Source organism: Phyllostomus discolor, chromosome 9 (genome assembly GCF_004126475.2).
Source record: "Phyllostomus discolor isolate MPI-MPIP mPhyDis1 chromosome 9, mPhyDis1.pri.v3, whole genome shotgun sequence".
NCBI lineage: Eukaryota > Metazoa > Chordata > Mammalia > Chiroptera > Phyllostomidae > Phyllostomus > Phyllostomus discolor.
In genome coordinates this window covers 97,681,613-97,707,021 of record NC_040911.2, presented here as the reverse complement: position 1 = coordinate 97,707,021, position 25,409 = coordinate 97,681,613, and the positions used below count along the sequence as shown (strand labels likewise).

The 25,409-nt window shown below is 57.6% G+C and overlaps 1 protein-coding gene across 2 annotated transcripts; it reads left to right on the top strand.

Moving 5' to 3' along the window:
* The first annotated feature begins 415 nt into the window (after positions 1–415).
* LOC114506316 (plasmanylethanolamine desaturase) lies at positions 416–23,458 on the top strand. 2 transcript variants are annotated; one of them, XM_036009962.1, is made up of 6 exons: positions 416–641; positions 8,599–8,718; positions 16,943–17,034; positions 18,247–18,391; positions 19,741–19,893; positions 22,003–23,458. In XM_036009962.1, the coding sequence occupies exons 1-6, from the start codon at positions 518–520 to the stop codon at positions 22,122–22,124; spliced, it is 756 nt and encodes a 251-aa protein (XP_035865855.1). In that variant the 5' UTR covers positions 416–517; the 3' UTR covers positions 22,125–23,458. The 2 variants fall into 2 exon arrangements, with proteins under 2 accessions (XP_035865855.1, XP_028379754.1); XM_028523953.2 differs by having other exon boundaries at positions 417–641; positions 19,741–19,953.
* Positions 23,459–25,409: the final 1,951 nt, after the last annotated feature.

The window sequence follows — 25,409 nt, the reverse complement described above, 5'->3', positions numbered from 1 at the left end:
GTGTCCAAGTGCCCACCAAGCGAGGGCTCCCTGGCCCAGCGCCCACGCGTTCCTTGCACACAGTAGGCGCTTGACGGTGCTTGCTGAAGAAATGCCCGTTTCTGGCTCGGCTGCAGAAGACCTCGGCCCATTGCACAGGACGGTAAAACGAGACTGACGTGGGAGGCGCCGCGGCCCGTCTTTCCGTGAGGCGGGCACCGTGCACAGGCGGGGGCGGAGCGAGGCGGGCGGAGACGCGCCAACGCCCCTCGCTTCCGCGCCCAGCTGCGCCCAGCTGCGGCCCTACCCCCGGCGCGCCCGGGTTGGCTGCGGCTCCACGGCCGCTGACTGGTCGGCGCTGCCCCGGCGCGGGCTCTGATTGGCTGTGACGCGCGACCGGGCGAGGTTCCCGGCGGCGCCGCCGCCACCCCCGGCGCAGGGCGGTCATTGGGCGGCGTGATCGCGCCGCGGTCCCGCGGCCCTGCAGCCGCTGCCGCCGCTGCCAGCAGAGCGCACCCGCCGGGCCGGGCCAGTGGCCATGGCGGGCACCGAGGACTGGCCGGGCCAGCAGCCGGAGCTGGACGAGGACGAAGCAACGTATTGCCGGCGCTGGGGCGCGCAGCACGCCGGGGCCCGCGAGCTGGCCGCGCTCTACTCGCCAGGTAGGACCTTCGCCACCCCCACCTTCACCCGGGCCTGCAGTCACCAGCCCGGGCAGCGGACGGCGACCCCGGGTTCCCAGATCGGAACCCCAGACTCAGGTCCCGATGTAGAACTCCAGCCTCGGCTTCTGTTTGCAAATAGTGCCCCCAAGCCTGGGGACCCCATCCCAGCGCCACTCCAAGCCCAAGCCAGATACCCAGCCCCTAGGATTTCTGGATGCCAAGCCTCCCCATATCAAGGAACTGCAGTAGCAGTTCCGGGGACGACAAAAGAGCTCGTGCAGCACTCCCAGATTTGGATCCTAGCCCCGGGGCACCCGCGGTTGCAAAGAGCGCCGTTGGACTTAGGGCCTCCCCCAACCCCAGAGCTGGAGGGAGTTCCTCAGCTACAGGCACCGCCCAGGCCCCCTAAAAGGCACACCCCATCCCAGGTTGCCCAGTTTCGGAATACACGCCCTAGGGCCCTGGGCTAGAAACAGTGACCTCAACCCCTAAATCTAGCACCCAAATTCAGAGGCCTCCAGCTACCCAGAGTCCCAGATGCCCTTCCCCCAAACCCCCATCCTAGTTACAGTTTCAGTGGCTGAAACTACAGACTACTATTCCATCCCTCCCCTCCATCACTCTCCTCACCCCCCGCCCAACAATTCCCTGCAGTGAGGACCCCTCAGCCCCTCACCTAGTGTTCCGGAATTCCCGGTGGGGAGGGCATTGCAAGTTCTCCAGTTTAAATTCCTCCCAACACCAGCCATAACTCTATCCCTTGCCCCTTACCCGTGTGGATATAATAGCCCCTCCTTTGGGACTTAGATATGGATCCCCAATATTCCCCAGACCAGACCACAACTTGGAGACCCTTGCTCCCATTCTGCCCTCAGGCCAAGGCCCCTGGCTTCTTACCACTGTGCCTACCATTTACGCTCCAGCAAATACCAACCCCCAGCACCTGCTCAGACTTCCTCCTGAGCCCCAGGAATCCAGTTGCCTGGCCCCAAGAAGGCCAAGTGGCCCCAGGCCTTAAGGAAGTGCCTTTGAGGACTCCAGAGTCAGGTGACTGGAAGTTGTCAGAGGCTCCTCTGCTGAACATGGTTATCACCCCAAGCTTTGTTTGTCAGACATCCCGATATCTTAACGTTTGCCACTCTGCACAGCCCTAGCCTGGGGTGGGCACGGGCCCACTACCACCTCTGGCTTGACTGGCCTGACTGGGCTACACACCATCTCTGCCAAAATGGGGGCCATTTGCATTCTCATGGCGGATCACCAGAAACCTTTCTGCACCTGCAGTACCATGCTCTGCGTGTGATTTTTTTTCTGACTTGACGTAGGCACCTGGCCCATGCTGTCATGGTTTCTTCAGCCTTTTGCTTTTCCCCAAACACCCAGCCTATGGACTACCCCCTGCACTCCCTAGGGCAGCCTGAGCTCGGCCTCCTGACTCTGCTACCCAGGTGTGCGGCCTGAACCAAGCCATTCTCCTCTCTCTCTCTCTCTCTTTTATTAATTGTTTTAGATTTTATTTATTTTTTAGAGAGAGGGGAAACATTGATTGGTTGCCTCTTTCATGCCCCCAGTTGGGGACCTAGCCCACAATCCTGCCACGTGCCCCGACTGAGAATTAAACCAGCAACCTTTCAGTTTTCAGGCTGGTGCTCAATCCACTGAGCCACACCAGCCAGGGTGCCATTTTCCCTCTCTTAAGCCTCTAAAATGGGTACAAGGTACACCTTATTTGTTCGTTAGTGTCATTAGGAATAGGAAATGAGATCATCCACTTTGACTCTGCCTGGCATACAGTAGGCGCTCCCTGTTGCTAACCCAATAGTCTCACCTTTCCTGGGAATCTCGGAGTAAACTGCCTCACTTCTCTGGTCCTCAGGCTCAGCGCCTGAGAATGGAGGGTAAGGATTCAAAGGCCTCCTCCTTTGGTGCCCAGCCCTGTCCATTCGAGTAAACCCTGCCCGCTTTCCGCCAAATCATGCCTGAGCATTTCGAGCCTCCCATAGGGACCCCATCTCCCCATTGCACCACAATGCTGTCTTTGTCTAGTTCTGGTCTCCCCAAGGGCCCCCCACTCCGAAGAATAGCCATGCTGGGATCTGAGGCTGCAGGCGGCCTCCTGGTCACCCAAGCCTGTAGTCAGGGTGTAACACCTCCCGACATGGAGCAGAGGTGTGCGGAATGGAGGGAGGGAAAGTGGCCACACTAGCTCTTGCAAATGTCATAGGCTTCTTCCCTCTGTCCCTTTCCTATGTGGCCTTGAGGAAATACCTTGACCTCTCTGGGCCTGACCTATAAAATGAGCAACGAGGCTCACTATATATTAAGCAACTTTGTCCTAATCCCTGTCCTAGACCCTGGTGTCAAAGTGGTGAACAAGACGAGAAAGAATGGGGCTGGCATTTCAGTAAGCCCGACACAGAGGTGAAATACCTCTCTTGCCCAGTAGGACAAATATATAGACAGAGAAGGGGGAAATGAAATATGGGGGGTGGTGGCATTTTAGAGGAGACAGTTAAGGCCTCTCTGAGCAGGTGACATTCTAACAGAGACCTGAAGAGAGGGAGGCACGAAGATACTGGAGGAAGGACTAGTCCAGACCAGGGACACAGCAAGTGCAAGGGCCCTGAGGCAGGAGCGAACCTGGAGTGTCCGCAGAACAGCGAGGAAGCTTGCGGGCTGGAGCCGAGTGAGCGAAGGGAGAACAGGAACGGGTCCTGGGTTGCAGGAGTAGATTCTTTTTCTTTTAAGATTTTGTTTATTTATTTTAGAGAGAGGGGAAGGGAGGGAGAAAGAGAAGACGAGAAATACCGGCGTGCAAGGGAAACATTGATCGGTTGCCTCTCGTGTGCCCTTAACCAGGGACCTGCAACCCTGGCATGTGCCCTGACTGGGAATCGAACCAGTGACCTTTTCTTCCGTGGGACAATGCCCAACCCACTGAACCATACCAGTCTGGGGAGGACTAGATTTTTGAAATTCCTGGGGTCAGTGGCGGGTTGGCACTGTGACAATTGGCATCAATAACAAGGCAAAGAAAATTTATTGAGCCCTGTCACACGCTGGGCATTTTCTTCACATGCTCTTACATCATCCTCACTACAAGGTTGTCTGAAGAGCACCTTGGCATTGACTCCATTTATAGGAAAGGAAGCTGAGACCTCCCGCCACCCCCCACCCCCACCCTCACCCTCTGTAGCCTCCTCATGGAGAAGAACGTCTTCTTCCTACACTTGTACCACCTGGTTTGCACTTGGACCTGTCCTCCCCAGAGGGGAAGTTGGCTAGGCCAGGTATTGCATCCACTTGCTTTTCCTCAAGAGCCAGCGCTTCGCAAGTACCCCGCCCACCTTGACGCCATTTCCTGAGGCTTAGCCAAGAGCAGTGACCTGCCCGCGATCACACAACCAGTGAGCGGTGCCAGAGCCAGAACTCCGGTGGTGGGCACTCTAGGTTCCGTGTGCTCAGTCTTCACTGGGGGAGTGAGCCAGCCCAAGGTGGGTGTGCAGGCAGGGGACGGATGTTCCAGGTCAGCGGAGCAGGGAGAGTGGGCCTCGTATCTGCTGGGAGCTGGGAGTCACCTGATTGGTGAGGCCTGGGGTGGAGGGAGCCTCAGCCCAATCCCATGGGCCCCAAGGGTCTGGCTGGGCAAGGACCTGCTGGTGCCAGGAGCCAGAGAGTCCCATTGTCTGCCCCGCTCTGGATTTGGGTTTCACAGCAGCAGCCGCCCTGTGCCAGGTGCCGGGATTTGCAAAGGGCCTGGAAGGCTCAGCAGGCCCCCCCTGGCCTCCTGGGCAAGCCTGCAGGTGAGGTAGGTGTCCGCTGAGGCCTGCCCATGGGTATGCCAGTTCTTCGGGTGCCCTGGGCTCCAGCGGTGGATCCTGAGGGGTCTCTAGAGTCAGCTGTTCACCTGCCCCCTGGCTAACCACAGGTGCCCCCTGCCCTGGAGAACACGGGGGCTCTTAGTACCGGGTTAGCAGAGAGGTAGAGGGGGTCAGGGGCACGGAGCGCAAGTCCTGGCCTGGAGTCCCAGAGCTGAGCCTGGGTTCAGTCCCCGAAATGGGCCTGACTGAAGCCAGAGGTCAGAGGCTGGGGCCCCTTCCCTGGCCAGGCCTGCTCCCTGCCACACTCTGGGACCAGCTTTCTCTCTGCCTCCCTCAGTCTGTTCTTCCATTTCTCTATCTCTCCTGCCCTCCGGCCATGCATGCTGTTTCTCTTTTATTACATCTGCCTCTACCCTCTCCCTCCATCCGCTTTTCTCTTTCTCACCTCTGTCTCTTGTTCCCTGTTCTCTCTCATGTCAGTCTGTCTGTCTCTGTCTGTCCCTCACCTGCTCCTTACCGCCTGTCCACACTTTCCTGAGGCCACGGGTCTCCGAGTGGCCAGAGGCCGTCAGAAGTACAGGGTATTCAGAGCTCGTCTGCCTGAACTGGAAGATTTGGGCCTGGCGCCAAGCCCCTGGCGGCAGCCTGCCCCCAGGAAAGCAGAGAGGGCCGAGGCCTGGCCGCCCCTGCACGCACAGCCCTCCACAACCGCCACACACGGTCCGGCCCCCTCCCCGGGCCACCCGGCAGTCACTGCTGTAAGCAGCCCAGACGGGGGGCCCTGGCCAGGCCTGGGCTGGCTCAGGAGAGCAAGGCCCCAGCTCTCTGCCAGTGGCAGCCCGAGCTCTCGTGTCCCAGCAAAGCCCTTCGCCTCCCCGGGCCCCAGTCTACCAGTCTGTAAAGTGACAGCATTCAGACCACGTGGTCATGCAGGCCCCACCGGGCTGACCGCCCCTGACGTGGTTTAGGTGACTTTCGGCTGACCTTGGACAGGTCACTTCATCTTTCCAGGCCTGGCCTCTTCCTCCGAAGGAAGGGGCAGAGGTCCACGGCGCATGGTGAGGGTCCACCGAGGTTACTCCTGGCATGTAGGAGGGACTTAATGAAAGCCATGCATTACTATAGATATATTTTATGGGTCAAAGTTGAGGCCTTTGGTCTGCAGAAGAATCCAGAGTCCAGGGCCAAAGAGAGTTGAGACGGGAATACCAGGTCTTCTCGGAGAGAGTCCAGCCATCGTTAATATAACAAGAATGGTTTGCGTGACAGTGATGTCACCTGGGAACCAAGGAGAGCGGACTGGAATGCATATGTATGAACAATGACGACTTCACTGTACTAGTCAGTGGGGGCGGTAGGTGCTGTAGAGTGGGCGTGTGTACTGTGTGGCCGTCACCTTCAAAGTGACTGAGTGAGCAGAACAAAGAATGTGCACCAAATTTTGCATTAAGCTTGAACATTCCTCTGCGGAAAATATTTGGATGATTCCGGAGGCCGCAGCTATGGGCAACTGGTGATTGGCAGCTTCATCACAACAATACATCTGGTCATGCATCACATCTCTCACAGTTTTTTGGTGAAACATCAAATCACCCTGGTGACTCAGCCCCACTACAGCCCAGATTTGGCGCCCCGCAACTTCTGGCTTTTCCCAAAACTAAAATCACCTTTGAAAGGGAAGAGATTGCAGACCTTCGATGAGATTCAGGAAAATACAATGGGGCAGCTGATGGCAATTGAGAGAACTGTGTGAGGTCCCTGGGTGGCTGCTTTGAAGGGGACTGAGGCGTCATTGTGCTACATATAATGTTTCTTGTATCTTGTTCGGTCAGTGTCTCTACTTTTCATATTACATGGCTGGACACCTTCTGGGCAGACCTCGTATACTCAGATTTCAGGGACTTTCTCCATTCTCCATGGCATGCCGGGAGAGCTGACCAATCTTTGGAATTAGGACAGCCCCGAACATTCAGGCTATCGTGTCTCCCATTTGTGAGTTCAGGATTTAAAAAAAAAAAAAAAACACAGCTCTTCATTTTTACTCAGTTCCTCATCTGGGAAATGGGGTCACAGAGTTCCTACCTGGAAGGACTGAGAATTGAAGGAGAGACTGTGCCTTGGTCTGAAAAGCTCAGATGACTGCAGGGACCTGGCCAGGACTGCCACCAAAGGGGCCACCCAGAATGAGGCCCCCAGCAGTGGAGGGGACCGAGGAGAACTGGGAGCCCTTGCTCGCACCCTTCTAATGGGAGTGGCTACTGCTGCTCAGGCCCCAGAGTGGCCAGAGTCCTGTGTTCTCAAGGGAAGCAGGAAACAGAATTGTATGTGACTGTGTGTGTGTAGCTATTTTTTTTTTTAAACTGGAGAGCAAACTATGCCAGAGGTTGTGGGTCTGTGGCACCTCCGATGTGGGATAACCCCGGCACCCCAGCTGTGGTAGGCCTCAGTGGGTGTCATCCCTTGTTCCTGGCATTGCGGAATCACCTGTCTCTTACCACCCCCCGCTGGCTCCCCTCCCCAGGCTTCCTGCTTCTGCGCCCCAGGCTGGGCCACAAAGAGGAACCAGGCAGGGAAGGCCCTGCGGAGCCAGATCGCAGTGACCTCAGCTGGGGGCTGCAAGGGTGTGCACAGCCCACAGGAAGCAACCGAGAAGCAGGAAGCGAGGGGTTCTAGGCCCTCTTCTGCGGCTCTGTGACCCCTGCCGGGGTCCTTGCGGCCTCAGTGTCCTCGCGGCCTCAGTGTCCTCATCCGTATGAGAAGGGGCCAAGGGAATGTGACCCTGGGCACGTCCCTTCCCCACTCTGAGTCTCCTCGGACTTTTCTCAGGGCAGCGCCAGGAGAGGGCAGCTGTTCTGAGTCTGGCTCGGGGTGCAGCTTGCTGTTGTGTGACCGGGGAGAGGCCCCTGCTCCCTCTCTGAGCCTCTTTCCCTACCGGGAACAATGACGTGTTTCCTTCTCAAGTGCTTGAGGGGGTGGCGCCCAGAGACAAAGCCTGGCAGTTTATCTCTTAGGATCATCATAGGGAATTTTATTCCACAAGCATTTATTGAGCACCTACTGTGTGCCAGGGACCTGGTGAGCAAACCAGGCACAGTCCTAGGCCTCCTGAATTCACATTTGAGTAGGGGAAGACGAATGTTATACAGACAGTGACAGCCCCACATAATGGACCCCACGTTGGGGGAGCCCGGGGGTCAGAGGAGGAATCGTGGATGGCTTCCTGGAGGCAGAGGTTCCAGGTCGAGATTTGCAAGGGCAGTACCACAGTCAGCCTGGTGCAGAGAGGTGGAGGAAACAGCACATACAAAGCACTAAAGAGAGGACAGAACAGATGCAGGAGGAATCTATCTTTCTTCCATTCTTTTTTTTTTTTTTTTTGGTAGAGGAAACATCTTTACATGCCCTGGCCCCTTTGATGGTTAATCACTCACAGGGGCCTGCCTGGCTTTTGTTTAAGATGCTTCTGTCCCAGAATGTGGCCAAGGCCATAAGGGTGATAGGGAGGGACCAAGGACAGCAGGACAGGTAAGACCTTCTGGCCACAGTGTCCTGGTCTGTAGCTGACTAGCCAGGTGGCCTTGGGTTGCTTCCTTGGGACCGCTCTGACCCTCACATTTCTCATTTGCAAAATAGCATCCCCTCAGCTGGTTCCTGGCACACAGTAACTGCTCAGTAGATATAAATGCTAATGATAAGAAAATTATTGTCATTAAGGGTCTTTCATGCCCTTGGGACCAGCTGCCTGGGAAAACAGTTTTTGTAGGGGCCCTGTCACCCATTCTGTGTCACCCACGTGGGTTTTTCTTTGTTTTTTGCATAAACGGCTGCTGTTTGCACTTACCAATACGTCCTGGATATTCTAATACACGCACACCCTGGCTTTTTGCTAGCTAGGGAGATCCCGTGCACCCCGTTCATTTGGCTGATCCCCCAGGCCATGGACACAAGCTATTTCAGTGGTTTGACACCTCAAACAAAGCTGCGCTGAGTCTCAGCTTGTCCAGGCTCGTGTGCCTATTACAAATACGTGGCAATATTTAAAGAAAAGATTTCACTCCCACCTCCAGATTCTTGGCTGCGTTTGAGAATTAGAAGCTGCCCTGCACGCTCACCTCTCCCCTCCCTCCCCACAGGCAAGCGCTTCCAGGAGTGGTGCTGCGTGGTGCTGTGCTTCAGCCTCGTGGCCTACAACCTGGTCCACCTCCTGCTGCTGGCCCGCTGGGAGCACACGCCCCTCGTGATGCTGGGTGTCGGTGAGTGCCCGTGGCTCTGCCCCCTGCCTCTGTTTCCACGGGGGCCAGGGGCACGCCTAGAGTCTGTGCCCCTCTGCTGGCGACTTGTATGCATGTACACGTGTGTGGGTGTGTGTGCACTAGTGCAGTACATGCTGTGGGAACCCAGCCTCTCATCTCAGTCGGTGGCATCCGTGTCCTTCCTGTCCCTGGGGCCAAAAGCCTGGGGGTCATCCTCAGCAGCCGATGTCCTCGGCTCCACCTTCAAGCTGCATCCAGAACCTGACCGTTACTCTTTCCCTCCACCGCCCCACCCTGGCCGGCCACCGTCCTCGCCCCGCTGGACTCGGGGAGGAGCCTCCTCCCTGGTCTCCCCACTTCCAGCCTCGCCTGCATTCTCCACACACAGCCAGAGGGATCCTGTTAGACCCTCAGTCGGGTCAGGCCACTCCCCCCCGGCCCCGCCCCCACCCTGTACACTTAGAAGGAAACCCCAGCTCCTCAGCAGAGCCCAGCCCCCGCTCCTCCTCGGGCCTCATCTCTGGCTCACCCAGCCCCCGCCACACTGGCCTCCTCCCTGAGCCTGTGCTGGTCCTGCTCCTAACCCAGAGCCTCTGCACGTCCTTTCCCCTGGGCCCGGGGCACTTCCTGTAGGTACCTGCGTGGCTCACGACCTCGTGCGGTTCTCTGGTCAGAGGTCACCTCCCCTGGGAGGTGCCCCGCCCCCCAGTTATCCCTAAAAATGGCAGCCCTGTCATATGCTATCCCCTACCCTATTTTTATGCAATATATTTCTTTATCTGTTTATTACGTTTCCTCTATCAAAGGTCAGCTTCCTAAGAGCAGAGATTTCTGTCTGTTCACTGCTGCGTCCCCAGCCCCAAGCACAAGGCCTGACACACAGTAGGTGCACGAAAACTATGTATTGAGTGAATGAATGAAGGAGCTCACTGCAGCTCATCAGTGCCTTCTGAGCGGTTTCCCCGGTCAGTCCTCCCCGATCCACAGCCTGGGAGGCAGGTGCCACAGTTACCTCGTTACTTTTCAGATGAGGAAACTGAGGCTCGGAGAAGGGCCTGGCTCAGAGTCCCATCTCAAGCCGGAAGCACAATACACTTCTTCATTCACTGTCTCCACTCCTAGCGTTCAGCTCCCACACTCTCATTAAAATCATTCTGGCCGCTTAAGCCAGTGGTGCTCAGGCCAGCTAAGTAAGCTGCCTGGGTCTGGGGTGGGGGTGGGCATGTGCTAGGGGGCCAGCTGGAGGGGAGGGGGCTGAGCCCATCCGGTGCTGGGGAGCCCGGGCCCCCCCCGCAGGAGCCAGACGCGCCCCCTCCGCCCAGGGGTGAGAGGGGCCTGCACTGCCAGCCTCTCATTCAAGGGCAGTAATGCAGACAGTGTGGGCCTACGGCCCCGCCTGGGGTGGTTCACACAGCACACACCTGGGCCCCTGCAGACCCGGGTTCAGTCCCGGCCCCACCTCGTCTTGGCTGTGTGGCCCTGGGCAAGTGTCACTGCATCTCTGAGCCTCATTTTCCACATCTTTTAAGTGGAACGGCTCACGGTACCTGCCTCCTGGGGCTAGTGCGAGGGCAGAGTCCAGGTGTGCGTGGTGCTGAGGGGACCCGTGACCGAGGAGAGGTCGGGAGGGGTCACCGGCCAGCATACCACTCACCGGGGCCGGGGCCTTCTGCCTCGGTGGTCAGTGGATATTCCCTGAGCACCTACTGTGTGCCAGGCCCCAGGCTGGGCACTTTTAACTCTTGGCGGCAACCTAGTGAGAAGGTTCTGACCACTGTCCTCTGAGTGGCCAGGCGACTTGCCCCTTGGCCCACCCCACCCTCTCCCTCCGCCCGAGCAGCAGCAGAGCCTGGGGTCAAATTTTCTTTCAGACCTGCCCGGCTCTCCAAGTTATCGCTGGGAGGAGACAGTAGGCAGCGGGCCCAGCCGGGGCAAAGGACCGGCAGCCCCTGGGCCTAGGCGTGTGCTGTGTGAGCCGGCACAGCGAACATCCCGGGCAGGCCGCCGTCCCTTCCCTGTCCGGGACCAGGCAGCTTCCAGCCCTGGGCGCAGGGGACCTCTGACAGGCCAGCGCCTCTGATGCCAGTTCCCCAATCTCGTACCTTTGCCTCCGGGCTGATAAGAGCAGACAGTCCCCTGATAGCAGTGTTGACACAGTCCCTAATCAGGCTAAGTAGCTGCGCTGATTTGTGTGGTAGCACGCGGGAGGCGAGGGCACGGTGCCAGCCTGTGCGCTGCACCCCCCGCCAGCGTGATCTCCCCAGAGGTCCTGGCGCCTCTGCAAGGCCTGTGAAATCAGGGCAGGCAGAAGCGTGAAGGCGCGCCGTTAATAAATGCAGACAGGTGGCGCAGTGCCACGTGATCAAGATAAGGGCGTAGGCTGGGAGGACGGGAGAGGTCAGGGGAGGTTTCTCTGTACAAGTGGCTGGTGTAGAGGGCAGGGAGGGCGCCTGGCAGACACTTCTGGGAGGGGTAGTCCGGGCAGCAGGAGCAGCACGTGCAAAGGCCCTGAGGCTGGTGTGTGCCCAGGGATTCTGGGAATAGGAAGGAGGCCAGGGTTTTTATTCCAAAGGTCGTGTGGGGCTTGTGAGTTGGCCCTTGAACAGGAGAGTAGGAGTTTTGGTGACCAGTCAGGTGGGGTGTCTCCGTGTGATCTAAGCAGGAAGCCAGGGTTTGGCCCAGGACCCCATGGGCCAGCCCTCAGCAGTGTCCGCTCTGTCTCACGTCTCCACCCCAGGCCGTGGGTTGGGCAGGGACGAAGAAGTCCCCGCTGGGTGACCTGTGAGGAAGTGGGGGCCCCCCCGCCCCACCCAAGCAGCCCAGGGATTGTTTCCGGGTCACCCGGTGAGTCAGGGCAGCCTGGAGTGAGTCATCCCCCATTCCCTACCCCGCCCCAGTGTCCTGCAGACCGGGACGCAGTCCGGCGGAAGCAGTCCCCAGGGTGAGCCATCCGCCAGCCGCCACCGGCTAGGACAAAGAAGCTTCTGTGTGCCCGCCTCTGCCACCGCTGTCCCCATTAAAGCAGCCTCCGGCAGCAGGCCTGGAGTCTAGAAAACAGCCTGGGGCCCGGGGGGGGCGGGGGGGACCCCAGAGCCGTCTCCTCCCCGAAGGAGGGGAGAGCGCATTCTCCCCCAAAGTAGTGCCTGACCTCTGTCCAAGCGAACGCCTCCCCCTGCTCGGCAGCCTGCAAAGGCCGGGTGCTGGCCCTTTAACAGGCGACGAGACCAAGAGGCTCTGAGAGGAGTAGCATTGACACTGCTTGGTACAGCTACCTTTGGGAAGCCCTCGCTGTGTCCCGGGGACCGTGCTCAGCACTTCACCCGCACTAGCCCACCTTATCACTAACTTGCTTTTAGTCAGGTGAAGTGAGTCCTGTTAAAATCCGCACTTCCCAAACGTGAAGGCTCGGCGTCATCCCAAACACCTCACGATGGTCTCTGGCCACGCGTGCTCGGAGCCCTGACCCTCCAGCCACTGCAGGACCCTGGCCAGTCCTTACCCCCTGCGTCTCATTTCCTCCTCCGTCGGGATGCGGTAGGGCCCATCCCAGGAGACACGAAGTGAAGTGATGTGCAGTTTTGCAGATGTTATTTTTGGAAGAGATTTACAGAAAGTGAGCAGAGAGTACAGACGGCTCCCGGGCGCCCCTGCCCCCAGTCTCACCTGTGACAGGCATCCCACGTCCTGCGTCCGTATCGTGCATCGGCTGTGATCAGTGTTCCAGTCTGGATGCGTGTGCCGTGGTTCTACCTGGTGTGCTCTTCCCGTTCCAGGATCCCACTCGGGACTCCCCATCCCGTTTGGCTGTCGTGTCCCTGTAGGCTCCCCATGGCTGGGACCGGTTCTCACGTTTTCCTTGTTTTCGGTGACCTTGACAGTTCTGAGGGGGGCGGGCATTTCGCCGCATGCCCCTGTGCTGGGGTGCAGGGCTCTCCTTACACTGGGGTGCATGTTCTGCAGAGGAAGAGCTCAGCGGGGAAGGGGTCATTTTCATCACATCCTAGCAAGGGTGCGTACTGCCGGTGTGGCCCTCCAGCCCAGGCGGCGTTCGCCAGCTTTCTCCGCGGCAAAGCTCCCCGCCTCCCCCTTCCGTCCTGCACGCTCTGTGGAAGGCACTGAGCGCGCAGCCCTCATGTAAGGTGTGGGGAGCCGTGGCCCCCGACGGTGCACTTTTCAACACCTTCTGCATAGGATCGGACTGGCAGGAAGTGCTCCAGTGTTGACCGATACCACAAACATCGTTTCTTCTAATACAGATGCTCCTTGATTTAGGATGGGGTTTCATCCTGGTGAAGTATTGGAAGCCAAAAATGCATTTAGTACGCCTAACCTGCTGAGCCCCATAGCTCAGCCTGGCCATCCTGAAACGAACTCCGAACAGTTACATTAGCCCATAGCTGGGCGATGCCAGCGCACAAAGCTCATTTTATAATACACGGTGAAATGCCACGCGTAATTTATTATGTGTATTGCTCTCGTGCCATCATAAAGTTGAAAAGTCATAGGTTGAACCATTGTAAGTCGGGGACCATCTGCATTACTTCTGTGGCTATTTCTGTCTCCTGTGAGGATTAAATGCTTAGGGTGGTTAGGGAGATAAGATGTGTAACCGGTTTAGGACTGGCCTCCCTGCAGTGCAGGGATTAAAAGAGATAAAGCATTTAAGGTGCTGACTCAGGGCCTGGTACCTGAAGTGCCCAATAAATGTCAAGGGGAAAAACTAATTCGCCCTGGCTGGTGAGGCTCAGCGGACGGAGCGCCGGCCTGCGAACCAAGACATCACCTGTTCCAGTCCCAGTCGGGGCAGGTGCCTGGGCTGCGGGCCAGGCCCCCAGTGGGGGCGTGTGAGAGGCAGCCAGTCCGTGTGTCTCTCACACATCAGTGTGTCTTTCCCTCTCTTTCTCTCTCCCATCCCCTCTCTCCAAAAATAAATGAATAAAATCTTAAAACTAAACTAAATAGATAGATAGCTGACATCTTGACCCAAAGGAGACGAGGGCGTCTGCCCGGACACGGGCGGGTACACGAGCGCTTTCCCGGAAGGAAGGCGAGTCAGCACAGCCCCACCCTAACGCCACCCACGTGTCGGGCGGCGGAACGGATGAACACGCTGTGGCACCTCCAGACCTCGGGGTGCAGCTCGGCCATAACGACGGTGAAGCTGCTGCTATGTCAGCTACACGGGTGACCCCAGAAGCACTGTGCCAATGACAGAAGCTAGGCCCAGGAGAGCACATTCCATATTTACGTGACATCCTAGAACAGGCAGAACCAGTCTAGGATAAGAGGCAGATCAGCGGTTGTGTGGAACGGGGGTGAGAGAGAGGGACATTAAGGGGCACCAGGTCACCCCCGGGGGGCCGCCTTTGCGTGTGGGCAGCATGTAGTGGCACTGCCAGAGCAGCTGGGATGGAGCCCCAGAGGCCCCTCGGTGACGGGGGAGGCTCCACCCCGGCCGCTCTGCAAGGGAAGATGCTGAGGCCCAAAGGGTCACAGAGCCACGGGGGAGCAAGAGAGGAGGCCCCCCGATCCTTGATCTGGATTCACCCTAAATCTTGGCCACCTCTCCTCTTGTCCCCTGACCCCCAGGAGACACAAGGTGGGGTGTGCAGAGCCCCCTGCACTGGGCCATGGGAGCTCTGCCAATGCCCCTGGACCGACTGAGGTGCAGTCTAGGGGCATGAAGGGTGCTGGTGTTAGAGGCAGGCAGGCCCGCCTTCTCCCATCCCACGGCTGCCACTGCCACACCATGGAACAGTGGGGGGGGGGGGGTTGTCAACTTCTCAGAGCCCCTTTCCTCACCCAAGAAGTGGGGATAAGAAATGGCACCATCTCAGGCAGTGACAGGTGCTGTGAGAGAAATTCAGCACAGAGATGTGACCAGGAGCACCTGACTGAGGGGGGAGGCTGGCTTTCCCCAGGGGGTTGGGTGATGTTGGCCCCGAACTAGAAGGCTGAGGAGGGGCCAGCCACTCGGAGAGCCTCAGGGAGGGATGGGGTGCCAGCGGAGGGCGGGGGGGGGGGGGGCAGAGCAAGTGCAGCAGCCCTGGCTCCCGCCTGCCTGGCCTCCCGCACCCTCTTAGCCTGAGTCCACCCGCCCAGCGACATTGCTGGGGAGGAGGACTGCCCGGCCCTGGGTGGGGCCCTGGGTACACAGGCCCAGAGGGCCCCACTTGGGCAGTGTCGCCCTACGGCTTGTCCTTCGGCTTCCGCGTTCCAGGAGGTGGTGCTTGTCCTCACCTGCCCACCTGTCCTTGGCCCCAAGAACTTGCAGGTGCCTGCGCAGAGCCGCATCTCCCCCGCCCCCACCGTCTGTTCCATGTTTGGCGCCCATGGGGCGGAGGCGCCAGGGCTTCCGGGAAGTCCTCATTCGTGGCTGCCCCTGCACTTGGACTCGAGCTTCAGAGCTGCCTGTCTGCAGCGACCTGCACGCCCTCTCTGGCCCCTCGCTCGTGACCCCCATTCCCCAGGGAGGCCCCTGGGGGCTCTGCTGCAGCCTTCGAGGTGCCCCAGGGCCCTGGTCAGCCCTGGTGCCTCCGTCACCGAGGGGCTGAGGGCCCTAGCAGAACTCAGGGAACCTAGCAGTGGCCTAGCTGGGCCTGGAACCACACGTTCACACAGAGAAACTGAGTCTGGGAAGGAGCCTGCCTGAAGTTGCATGGCCCAATGGGCTACACTTACAGTCACTGAAACCTGCATTTGTTCCCTGACACGTTTCACAGCTTTTCCCGCCTCGTGTCTCTCTGCCCAGGGACAGGGAGCTCATGTCTGGTGCGCCTCTGGCTCCAGAGCCATGGTGCACGGTGCAGGCTCCGAGCCGCAGACGGCCAGGCCGTTTGCAGACTGAATGACGGGGTTACAGTTACAGTGAGTACTAAGGACTCACTGTGCACCGAGCACTGTGCTTTGTGTTTACATCGATCGTTCGCTGGGTATTTACCGAGCCCCTGAAGTCCAAGGTGACGGGAGACAGGAGATGGGGATGCCGGAAGGTGACAGTGGTCCAGTTTTAGAGCAGGTGTGCCTGGAGGACTTTGAGTAAAGACCTGAAGGAAGCGAAGGAGTGAGCTGTGTCACCTCTGGGGCAAGAATGTTCCAGGCAGAGGGAAAAGCAAATGCGAAGGCCCAGAGACGCGCAAGGGAACGCACCCTTCAGTAGGCTGAGATGCGGCGAGAGGCCAGCGTGGTGGGCGGTGGCCCAAGGGGTATTACTTTGGAAGGTGGTCGCCTCTCTGCCTCAGTTTCCCCGTGTGTATGAGGTGATGGTGCCCCTCCTGCTGTGCTACACTTGGACCCCGAGGCAGGTCTGCTTGCCACCTGTGCCACCTTGGTCTAGTTACTGCTCTTCTGCAAACCTGTGTCCTTCTCTGTAAAGTGAGAATAAAAAGGGACCAACTTCAAACAGGTTATGAGAATTTATTGAACTCAAGCATGTAAAGCACCTGCGTCTGACACTGAACATGCTCAATAAATGGTAGCTGCTATATTTTTTAACTATCATCATTCCCATCTATCTGGAGGAATCTTGGGCACAGAGAGGTTGAGTAACATGCCCAGCATCACACAGCTAGTCAATGACGGCTGGAATTTAAGTCCAGATCTAACAGCTCTTAACCTCTGTGTCATACTGAACCCTCAAGCGAGTGGTGTTGGGGTCTCTAAAGGGACCCCACTCCAGTTCTGAACCAGTTGGGAACAAAGACAAGGAAAAGGCTGCTAGGTGCCAAATAATCACATTTCTTGTTGATCAGAGCTAGGTAGGACTGGGGAGCGTGGTGTGTGTCTGCAGCTAAGGAACTTTCTCGACACCAGACCCCAGAAGGGCAATGCCGCCTAGTCACTGGCAACGCTACAGCAGAGTGGGCTTCTCTACAAAGGACTTCTGGGGGCCAGAGCTGGGGACAGTCAGTCCCGAACAGGCAGCTGTGGAGCTGATCTGAGCATGCCCAGTGTACTCTCCCCAGTCCCTGCGTCTCCCCTGGGGCAGAACAAGTGAAGGGACAGATCCAGACTGAGGCCAGCAGTGTTATGCCCGAGGTTCCATTCACAGAAAAGAAAGTGTCCCAAGTAGAGGAGGGGCAGCCTTTCCCCTGACAGATGAGTGAATGAGCAAGCAAGCCACCGAGTGAGTGAATGTGCGACTCCCTGGCTTGGGGCGGGCGGGCGGGTAGGGAGATGCCCCTCGTGTGTCCCCGCCCACCACTCACCCTGTTCCTGTGCACAGTTGCAGGGGCTCTCATCGCTGACTTCCTGTCTGGCCTGGTGCACTGGGGAGCCGACACGTGGGGTTCCGTGGAGCTGCCCATCGTGGGGAAGGTGTGTGCGTATCTGGACCCAGCCCAGTCTGTGTCCTCTGGCAGGGGGTCGGGCTCTCTGCTGTCTGAGCCTCTGTTTCCCCGTCTGGAAGGTGGAAACCACCCTCCCCGCCTGCCCTGTATGCCCCTCCTCCAGGACTAGAACGGGACTCCCCTGGGATTTTCTGGAGATCTTTGATGTGTGCCCGCCTCACCAGAACCCTTTGACTTTAGGGCCACTTCTTGTTCTCCTTTGCCTGCCCTGCTGTGGCTCACTTGTTTGTTTTTGTCGAACTTGATGTTGTACCAGTCAGACCTTTATGGTTGTAAGTTATAGAAAGTCCAGTACAAACTGGCTGATGACAAGCTAAGGGACTGATTCATGTACTGCGAATTTCAGGAGCAGAGCCTGGAAGTTAAGGCATGGCTGGGTCCTGCAGGACAGACAGACTATCCATATTCTTCTCAGTCTCTCTCAGTGTCTGTCTCTGCCTTCCCCTCTGTTGGCTTCACTCTCACTTAGGTTTTCCCCCTGGTAAGGCTGTCTGCTAGCTTCCAGCTTCCAAGAATTTCATCCTCCCAGCTCGGCAGCCACCCCCAGGGGGAGGAGCACTTCCGTTCCCAGAGTTACAGCCAAAATCCTAAGGCTCACTCCCATTGGCCCAGCATGGGTCACATGGCCATCCCTCAGCCAGTCACTGGCCAGAGGGAAGGAATGCTCTGATTGGCCAAGCTGGGGTCACATGCTCACTCTTAACCAGGGAATGGTGGGGGTAGCCCCATCAGAATAATTCTACTAAGAAAAGAGGAGGAGGAGGAGGAGGAGGGGATTACCAGAAGGAAGGACTTAGATGCTGGGAAGAAGCCAAGGGCCCTGCCGGTCACTGTGAGGGCCTCCTCAGCTGTCTCCGGGTGGGAAAGAAGGGCAGAGATCGTCTCCAGGACTCCTCACAGCCCAGGTGGGGAGACTGAGGCCCAGAGGGGGTCAGGGCCAGCCCGAGGTCCCCGCCGGGTCCTTTTGGCCTGTCTTCCGCTGGAGCTGCTAGACCTAGACCCGAAGGCTGGGTGGGGTCTGTACCCGTGGCGTGATGGAATGTCCCCGCATCTCAAAGTCCAGGAGGTGAGCTGGGATGAAGTGTGTGCAGGCTGCTGTGGGGAGGGGCCGGCCACCGTGGGCCGAGTGGTCCCATGTGCCGGCCATGTGCCCTCTCACCCCACCCCCCGTCCTATGCAGGCTTTCATCCGACCGTTCCGGGAGCACCACATCGACCCGACGGCCATCACGCGTCACGACTTCATCGAGACCAATGGGGACAACTGCCTGGTGACACTGCTGCCACTGCTGCACATGGCCTACACGTTCCGCACCCAGAGCCCCGGTGAGCGTGCCCGCTGGGGCCGGGCCCCCGTGAGCCCCCTGGGGCTCCTGCGTGTGCTTCGCCCCTCACAAGGTCATGAAAATGTTTTTGGCAACCTTCGTGTAGAATTGGGGTATTTGACATACAGCTCTGTGTTCCCAGCTTCTCTCACACAATTCAACCTGGTCGCCCCAGGTGCTTGCTCACACTGGGCTTCTCCGCTGGGCTGGAGCGGAGCTGCGGCTGCCGCCTCAGACAGGGAGAGTCCACGCTCCCCGGTTCACCGCGGTCCCGCACTCCCGGCTGTCCCGCACGCAGCCCCCCTCGCTCATTTGTATATCACCTGCCCGGCCCTGCGAGCTCCTGGTTTCGCTGCACTGGCTTCATGCACTGCCTATCAGCTGCAAACTCAGACAGCCCCGGGTTCAGATCTCTGTCCTACCTATTTTAGAGCAGGATCGTGTCCCAAAGCAAGTCCCTTCGCCTCACTGCGCCTTGTCTGTCAGGTGGGGGAATGAGCCCTTCCCCTTTCCGGTCCTGTTCTGACGACTCGACACCTCGTTGATGCTCAGAGCAGCCTCCCGTGGGTGGATGTGAGGGGTGCCTGTGCTGTAGTGGGAGCCATGGTGCCCCACCCACATCCTCTTCCCAAGAAGGGAGCCCTCCCCTGGCCACTGGGAGTGGTGGCCCCCGGCTGCCGCTTCTGAGAACTGCTAGGGCAGGTCCCATCTCTCCCCTGGAGATAAGCCCGAAGCCAGTCACAGGAAACACCTACAAAAGACCAGCCCCCTCCTGTCTGAGTGGGACCGGCTCCGTGGAGCCATTAACGCTCTGGAGATCCATGCCCGCCTCCCGCCAGCAGCGGGCGAAGGCAAGACTCCCCCCTACCCCATCTTTGCTTAGTGCTGCCCCTGTCCTGCCTCCCTCACTCTCACAGATCTCCCAGAAGAGGATTCCCCTCACTCCCCCGATAAATCACATGCACCCGAGTCCTTGTCTCAGGGTGCTTCTAGGGACCTAGACGAAGACTTACGCCCACTTCATTGACGAGGGAGCTAGGGCGTCAAGAGGCAGTTGCTGACCCAGACTCCTACAGCCAGGAAACGTCACAGCAGGGATCTGAACCCAGCGCTGCGACTCCAGAGCCCACGTCCTTAACTAGTACTTGGGCTTACTGAGCAGGAGTGTCTGCCCATGAGCAGAGGGGAGTCTGAGCTTGCCCGAGGCCACGTGGGAGGCTGGCACCCGGGTGTTAGCCTGGGATGGGAGCTGCCCCGGGCAGGTGGTAAAGGCCAGGCTGGGGGTCAGTCCCCACCTCGTGTGACAATTGTGTGGGTCCTGTGGGCACCCACCCTCTCCCTGCCCTGCAGAAGCCCTGGAGCAGCTGTACCCCTGGGAGTGCTTCATCTTCTGCCTGATCATCTTCTGCACCTTCACTAACCAGATCCACAAGTGGTCGCACACGTACTTCGGGCTGCCACGCTGGGTCACCCTCCTGCAGGACTGGCATGTCATCCTGCCACGTAAGCACCACCGCATCCACCACGTCTCTCCCCACGAGACCTACTTCTGCATCACCACAGGTGCGGCTGTAGGGCGGCCTGGAGTAGGCCACCCCCACCCCTCAGGGTCACTCCATCCTCCGGGTCAGAAGGGCACAGGTCACAGTGGGAGGTCATATAGATAGCCCTTACTCTGGGGGAACGTTCTCTCAGAACACATTAATTGAGGACCTGCTATGTGCCGGGCGCTCTTCTAGGTGCTAAGGACACAGCTGTAAACAAGACAGAAACCACCCCCCCACCCTCATGGAGTTATAATTCCAAGCACTCATCTACCTAGGGAATATTTATTAAGCACCTACTATGTGCCGGGCACTGCTCTGGACGTAGGACACAGCACTGAACAAAACAGTAAAAGTCCTGCCTTCCTGGCATTTACATTCTAACGGGGTATTCCAGACAATAAGTACTGCATCTGACGGCGCTAACTGCTGTGGAGGAAAGTAAAGCAGGGGGTGGGAGAAGGAAACGGGGAGCTTCGCCTGTTGAACAGGGTGGTCCAGGGAAGGTCTCACTGAGCAGGTGGCATCTGAGCTGAGGGAGAAAGTCCCAGATCTGAAAGCACTGTGGGCAGCGGGAGCAGCTGGTGGGTGCGGAGGCCCTGAGGCGGGGGCACGCGCATTTGTTTGCAGGGCAGCGAGGAGGCCGGTGTGGCTGGAGGGGAGGGCTCGAGGGCAGAGCGATGAGAAAGGTAACAAAGTCCGGGTCTGAGAAACCCTGAGGGGGGAGAATGAAGCAGGGTGGAGGGCAGAGAGTGGCTGTCCCTAGATGGGGGTCAGAAGCTGGAGTACGTGTAGGAGGGACCTTGCAGACACGTGGGGAAGGACCAGGCCAAGCAGGGAGACACCAATTACAGACGTCCTGAGGCAGAGAGATGCCCAGAGTCTGACTGAGGAACAGCAAGGAGGCACGCACACGTGCCATTGGTACTGGGCCAGTGCCGGAGAAGTCAGGTGCGCAGGTTTGCCAGGACCAGCTGGGTGTCTTTCAAGGTTAAGTACATAAACTGCTGTCAAGTCAGGCCAACTCAGGTTCACCTGCCTCCTTCCTCCACGTGTGCCTGTGGAAGACTCCGGCCTCCCCGGGCAGCGTGTTTCTCGTCCACAAAATGGGGCTGCAGCCACTTCCTGCACATCCACCTTTGTTTGCAGGGCTAGGCTGCGGATGGCACAGGGCAGGTGCAAAGTGCTTAGCACGTAGTAGGTACTCCATAAGCTACTGGGTTTTTGTTTAGGGGGGACTGTTTTGTTTTTCTGCAGGCAGAACTGAGAGCCACAAAAAAATATTTTTTTGCATATTTTTTGCATATCCTAAAGTCATGGTCTTTGAGAGCGGGTGCGGGGGCTAGAATTTAGGCTGGGCAGGCATTCAGCTAACTGCTCGGCCACGCCTGGGGCCCGTCTCGGATTGGCCACCCACCACCTGGGAAACTCCCCTCTGGGTCTCAGTCTTCTCCTGTGGAAGAGGGGGCTGGTGCCAGTGTCTGCCTGGTTTGGATGGGAGACTACTACAGATGTGAAATAAGATTGTGAGCAGTGTATGTTGAGCACCTACTATGTGCTAGGCACCATTCGAGGCACTTGGGCATCAACAGTGAAAGAACATGAGGTTCTGCTGTTCAGAGCTGACATTCTAGTTGGGGGTTGGGGGAAAAAAACAAAAAACAGGAAAGTGCTGACTTAATGACAATAGTTACATTATCATAATGGCTATAAAGAAATAAAAGATGGGGCTGTGACAGGCATGGAGTGGAGTATAGTTTAAGTGATGGTCAGGGAAGGCTTCCTGGGAGAGGTGGCATTTGAACCAAGTGATAGGAAACAGCCACCATACCTAGCACACAGTGAGTGCTCAGTAAGAAAGTGAACGAGAGAGGGTATGAAGGCTTGTCTGAGCAACCCGAGCCCACTGGTGGGTGGCCCCCCTCCCAGATTCTTCGATCACTCCTTGCCCCCTCCCCTCTGCTCACCCGCCCCCTGTAGTTTCTGCCCCGGGCAGGATCGGCTCTCTCCCTGTGTCCCCTCAAGCACTGCTCTCCCATTCACCCCCGGCGCCCTGTTTCCACTGCAGGCTGGCTCAACTACCCTCTGGAGAAGGTGGGCTTCTGGCGCCGCCTGGAGGACCTCATCCAGGGCCTGACGGGTGAGAAGCCTCGGGCAGATGACATGAAATGGGCCCAGAAGATCAAATAACTCCTCCAGCCTGCTGCCTTGTTGCCAACCTTCCCCGGCCTCCCCAAACCGAAGCCATCTGCCAAACTCCAGCCTTCCTCGCGCTGGCCCCTCCAGGTGGAGAGGATGCCTCCTGGGCTGGGCCCGGGCACCCCCGGCCCACCCTTTGTGACACAGAATACTTGAGCCACTGATTTTTAATTTCCTTTTTTTTTTCTTCCGTTTTCTTTCCTCGCCCCCTCCCTAGCTACCTGAGCTGCTCTGTCTGCCAAGCCTGACTCTGCAGAAAAAGGAGCCCCTTGGGTGGAGGGGACGCTCGCCCCCACTCCCTACACTGCAGCCTCCCCCAGCCCCACTGGGCAGCCAGTCCCCCTGGGTGGCCCTTCAGCACGGCTGGCGTTGGGGTGACTGAGTTGTCTTAAGTGTCCCTCTCTGTCTGCCCGCAGTGGTCTGGGAGCCCCCAGGCACACCCAAGTGTCCCTGGAGCACTGCCCCGCCATAGCTCTGCACACTGACCCCAAAGGCCTTGGTGGACAGCCCTGACCCGGCCTGTCCATTCACAGATGGCAAAGTGCAGCAAGGGTCTGCAGGCAGGCGGCCAGCAGAGGCCAGAATCCCCTCCCCACGTCTGGACCCTCCCCTCCCCTCCCCCATCAGCCCACGTGGTTCCAGCCAGAGCGGATGTTTCTAAGCGAATGAAGGATGACTTCACAGGGCGCGGCCGGCAGTGGGTCTCAGTCACTTGTAAGGGGACACAGTGCTCGCGCAGCCGGGGTCTGTCAGGGAAGGAAGAGTGGGGCTTTTCTCGTTTTGGTTTGTTTTTTTTTTTTAAAGGTGCTTGCTTGTTTAATGTAAATAATAGAAAGCCTTAATATCTTTTCTGTAACACGGAGTAATATTTTAATGTCATGTTTTGGATGTACATAATATATTTATAACAAAGCAGCAAGAGTCTACTTAACCTCGGCAGCCTCGTGTTTCCTGGTTGACTGGGGAAGGCGGGGGAAGGAGTCTGGAGGGTGAGGCGCCACCCTAGCCACCCTAGCCCGTTCCCAGCTTCCCCAGCAACCCCGGGCTCAGGACGGAGGCCTTGCCACCTGAGACAGTTAATGAATGGTGACACCTGCTCCAATCACTTGGAGGGGACTCGTGATTTGCTTAAGGAATGATCCTTTTGCAAGAGATCACGATGACAGAGTAACGAAGGCTGATCCCTGTTAGTGAATTCCTTCAGCAAATGTTCTTTGGCAACTAGTGTGTACCAGGCTCTGGCCTGGACCCTGGGGCACAGCAGTGCACAGGCCAAACAAGGACCGCCCTAGTGGAGACGACCCCCTGGGGAACTGGACAATAAACACAAATAAATGCACACGGGCATTCAGATGTTGGTTTGTCGAGAAAATCAAGCAGCACGGAGCCACCCTGGAAAAGCAGAGTGGGCTGTTTGGCAGCGTGGCCTGGGAGGGCCTGAGGGGGTGACGTTTGAGCTCAGACCTGGAGGTGGGGATGCAGCCAGCTGGGGTGAGCACTGGGGAAAGAGGACTCCTGAGGGACAGCAAGTGCAAAGGACCTGAGGCAGGAACAAGCTTGGGGTTTTTAAGTGACAGTGTGATTGGACTGAAGTGAGCAAGGGGGGGAGAGGGGGTTGGAAAAGTGGACACTCGTTACACAGAACCTCACAGGCTGAGGCGCGTGGGGAGACACTGGACATTTCGGACAAATGAGTGTCTTGTCCATTTATTCACTGAACAAGGACTCACAAGGCACCTCCTTCGTGCGACACACTGGGAATCAGTGGTGAACACTATAGGCATCACCATCAGAATCTAGTCTGGGCTGGAGAGTGTCTACGTTATTAGAAGAAAAGGCCTGTTGAGGACACAGAAATGACAAAAAAGAGCAGTCACAGATGCACTTTTTAAAAAAGGTGACCCATAACTTCATTTTCCTTAAAGTTTGTCCACCACTAGACTGGATTTGTGACTGAAGGGACCACAAAGGGGTATTAGAATTCATCGACTCATAAGTTATAGAAAACTATAGCAAGCAAAAATAATTCTGTAAGTTCATATAACTGAAAATTTCAGAGGTGGTTTTGACTTCAGGTTCATCAGGACTCAGGAGCCTACGTGACTTATCAGAACTTGGTCTCTGACACTAGCTCTTGTTTTTCTCCGAGTTGACATTGGACCAGCTCGGCAGTCTCAGTGGGACAGTCTCCCTTCCCAGTAGTTACAGCAAAAGCCCTAGGGCAGCCTCTCATTGGCCTGGATCGGATCATGTGCCTACCCCTGAGCCAATCACTGTGGCGGGGGTGGTAGACTGGTGGAGAAGTGTTGTGATTGGCCAGGGCTGAAACACTTCCACCTGGAGTTGCAGAGACCAACACTTCCCAAGCTGCAGAATGTGAGGAGAGAAGGATCATTCCCGAAAGAAAAACCAAGGTGTTATCAAGGGAAGTCTGTAGTGGAAGCAGAAGATGTCCGAACCTTTTGGACGGGCCAGATAGGCAGCCTTGGAGCTGCAGGCCTCGGTTTCCCATTCCCAGGCCTGCTAGGAAGATAGATTTGCTAGGTCCCAGCAACCTGTGTTAGTTCCCCTGAGCCAGCAAACAACAACAAAACCACAGCCTCGCTCCGGAGAGCTGAAGCGCCTTGCCCACAGCTAGTGAGGCAGAGCCAGGCCTCGCATACACATTCTCCCTGCTCTCGGATCCCAGGGGCTGGGAAACACTTCCAGAACCAGAAGGAGGTGTGCTGTGCATCAGGTCCGAGAGTGCGAGGGCCATTGGTGAGACGGGGTGTTGCAAATGAGTGCCTATGAGGGCAGCAGGGGGCGGGGGCAGGGGGGGGTGGTGAGCTGGTATCTCCTGAGCACCTACCATGCGCCAGACTGTGAAGATCTCTCTGCACTGGGACCCATCAGGCAGTCCCTGCGCTCTGAGAGGGAATACACTTAGCCCGGTTTCCGAACGGGGAAACTGAGGCACAGAGGTCCTGTACCATGCCCAAGGTCACAAAGTGGGTAGGTGGCAGGGCTGGAATCTGAGCCTTGATCTGCCCCAGAGCCATGGTGCTCTAACGCCCGCCTGCAGCCCCAGTGGAGGGGCCGGGGCGAGGGAGGTGGCCAGTGAGACATGTCCCCTGTGAGCAAACAGCAACCCAGCAGGGTGAGAAACAGCAGCTGACACTGATGGCCCGGAGACAGGCCCAACGGCGGGCTGCTACTCACATCAGCTGATTAACGAGAAGCTGGAAATCCAGATTTGTAAATGCTGGTTCCATACCAGCATTTTTTAAACATACC

What these genes read in the sequence shown, in the direction of transcription:
- LOC114506316 (XM_028523953.2), top strand. Translation starts at nt 518, where the DNA reads ATGGCGGGCACCGAGGACTGGCCGGGCCAGCAGCCGGAGCTGGACGAG. An exon ending in CCTCGTGATGCTGGGTGTCG is followed by an intron (nt 8,719 to 16,942) that starts GTGAGTGCCCGT and finishes TCCTGTGCACAG; the next exon opens with TTGCAGGGGCTCTCATCGCT. An exon ending in CTACTTCTGCATCACCACAG is followed by an intron (nt 19,954 to 22,002) that starts GTGCGGCTGTAG and finishes TTTCCACTGCAG; the next exon opens with GCTGGCTCAACTACCCTCTG.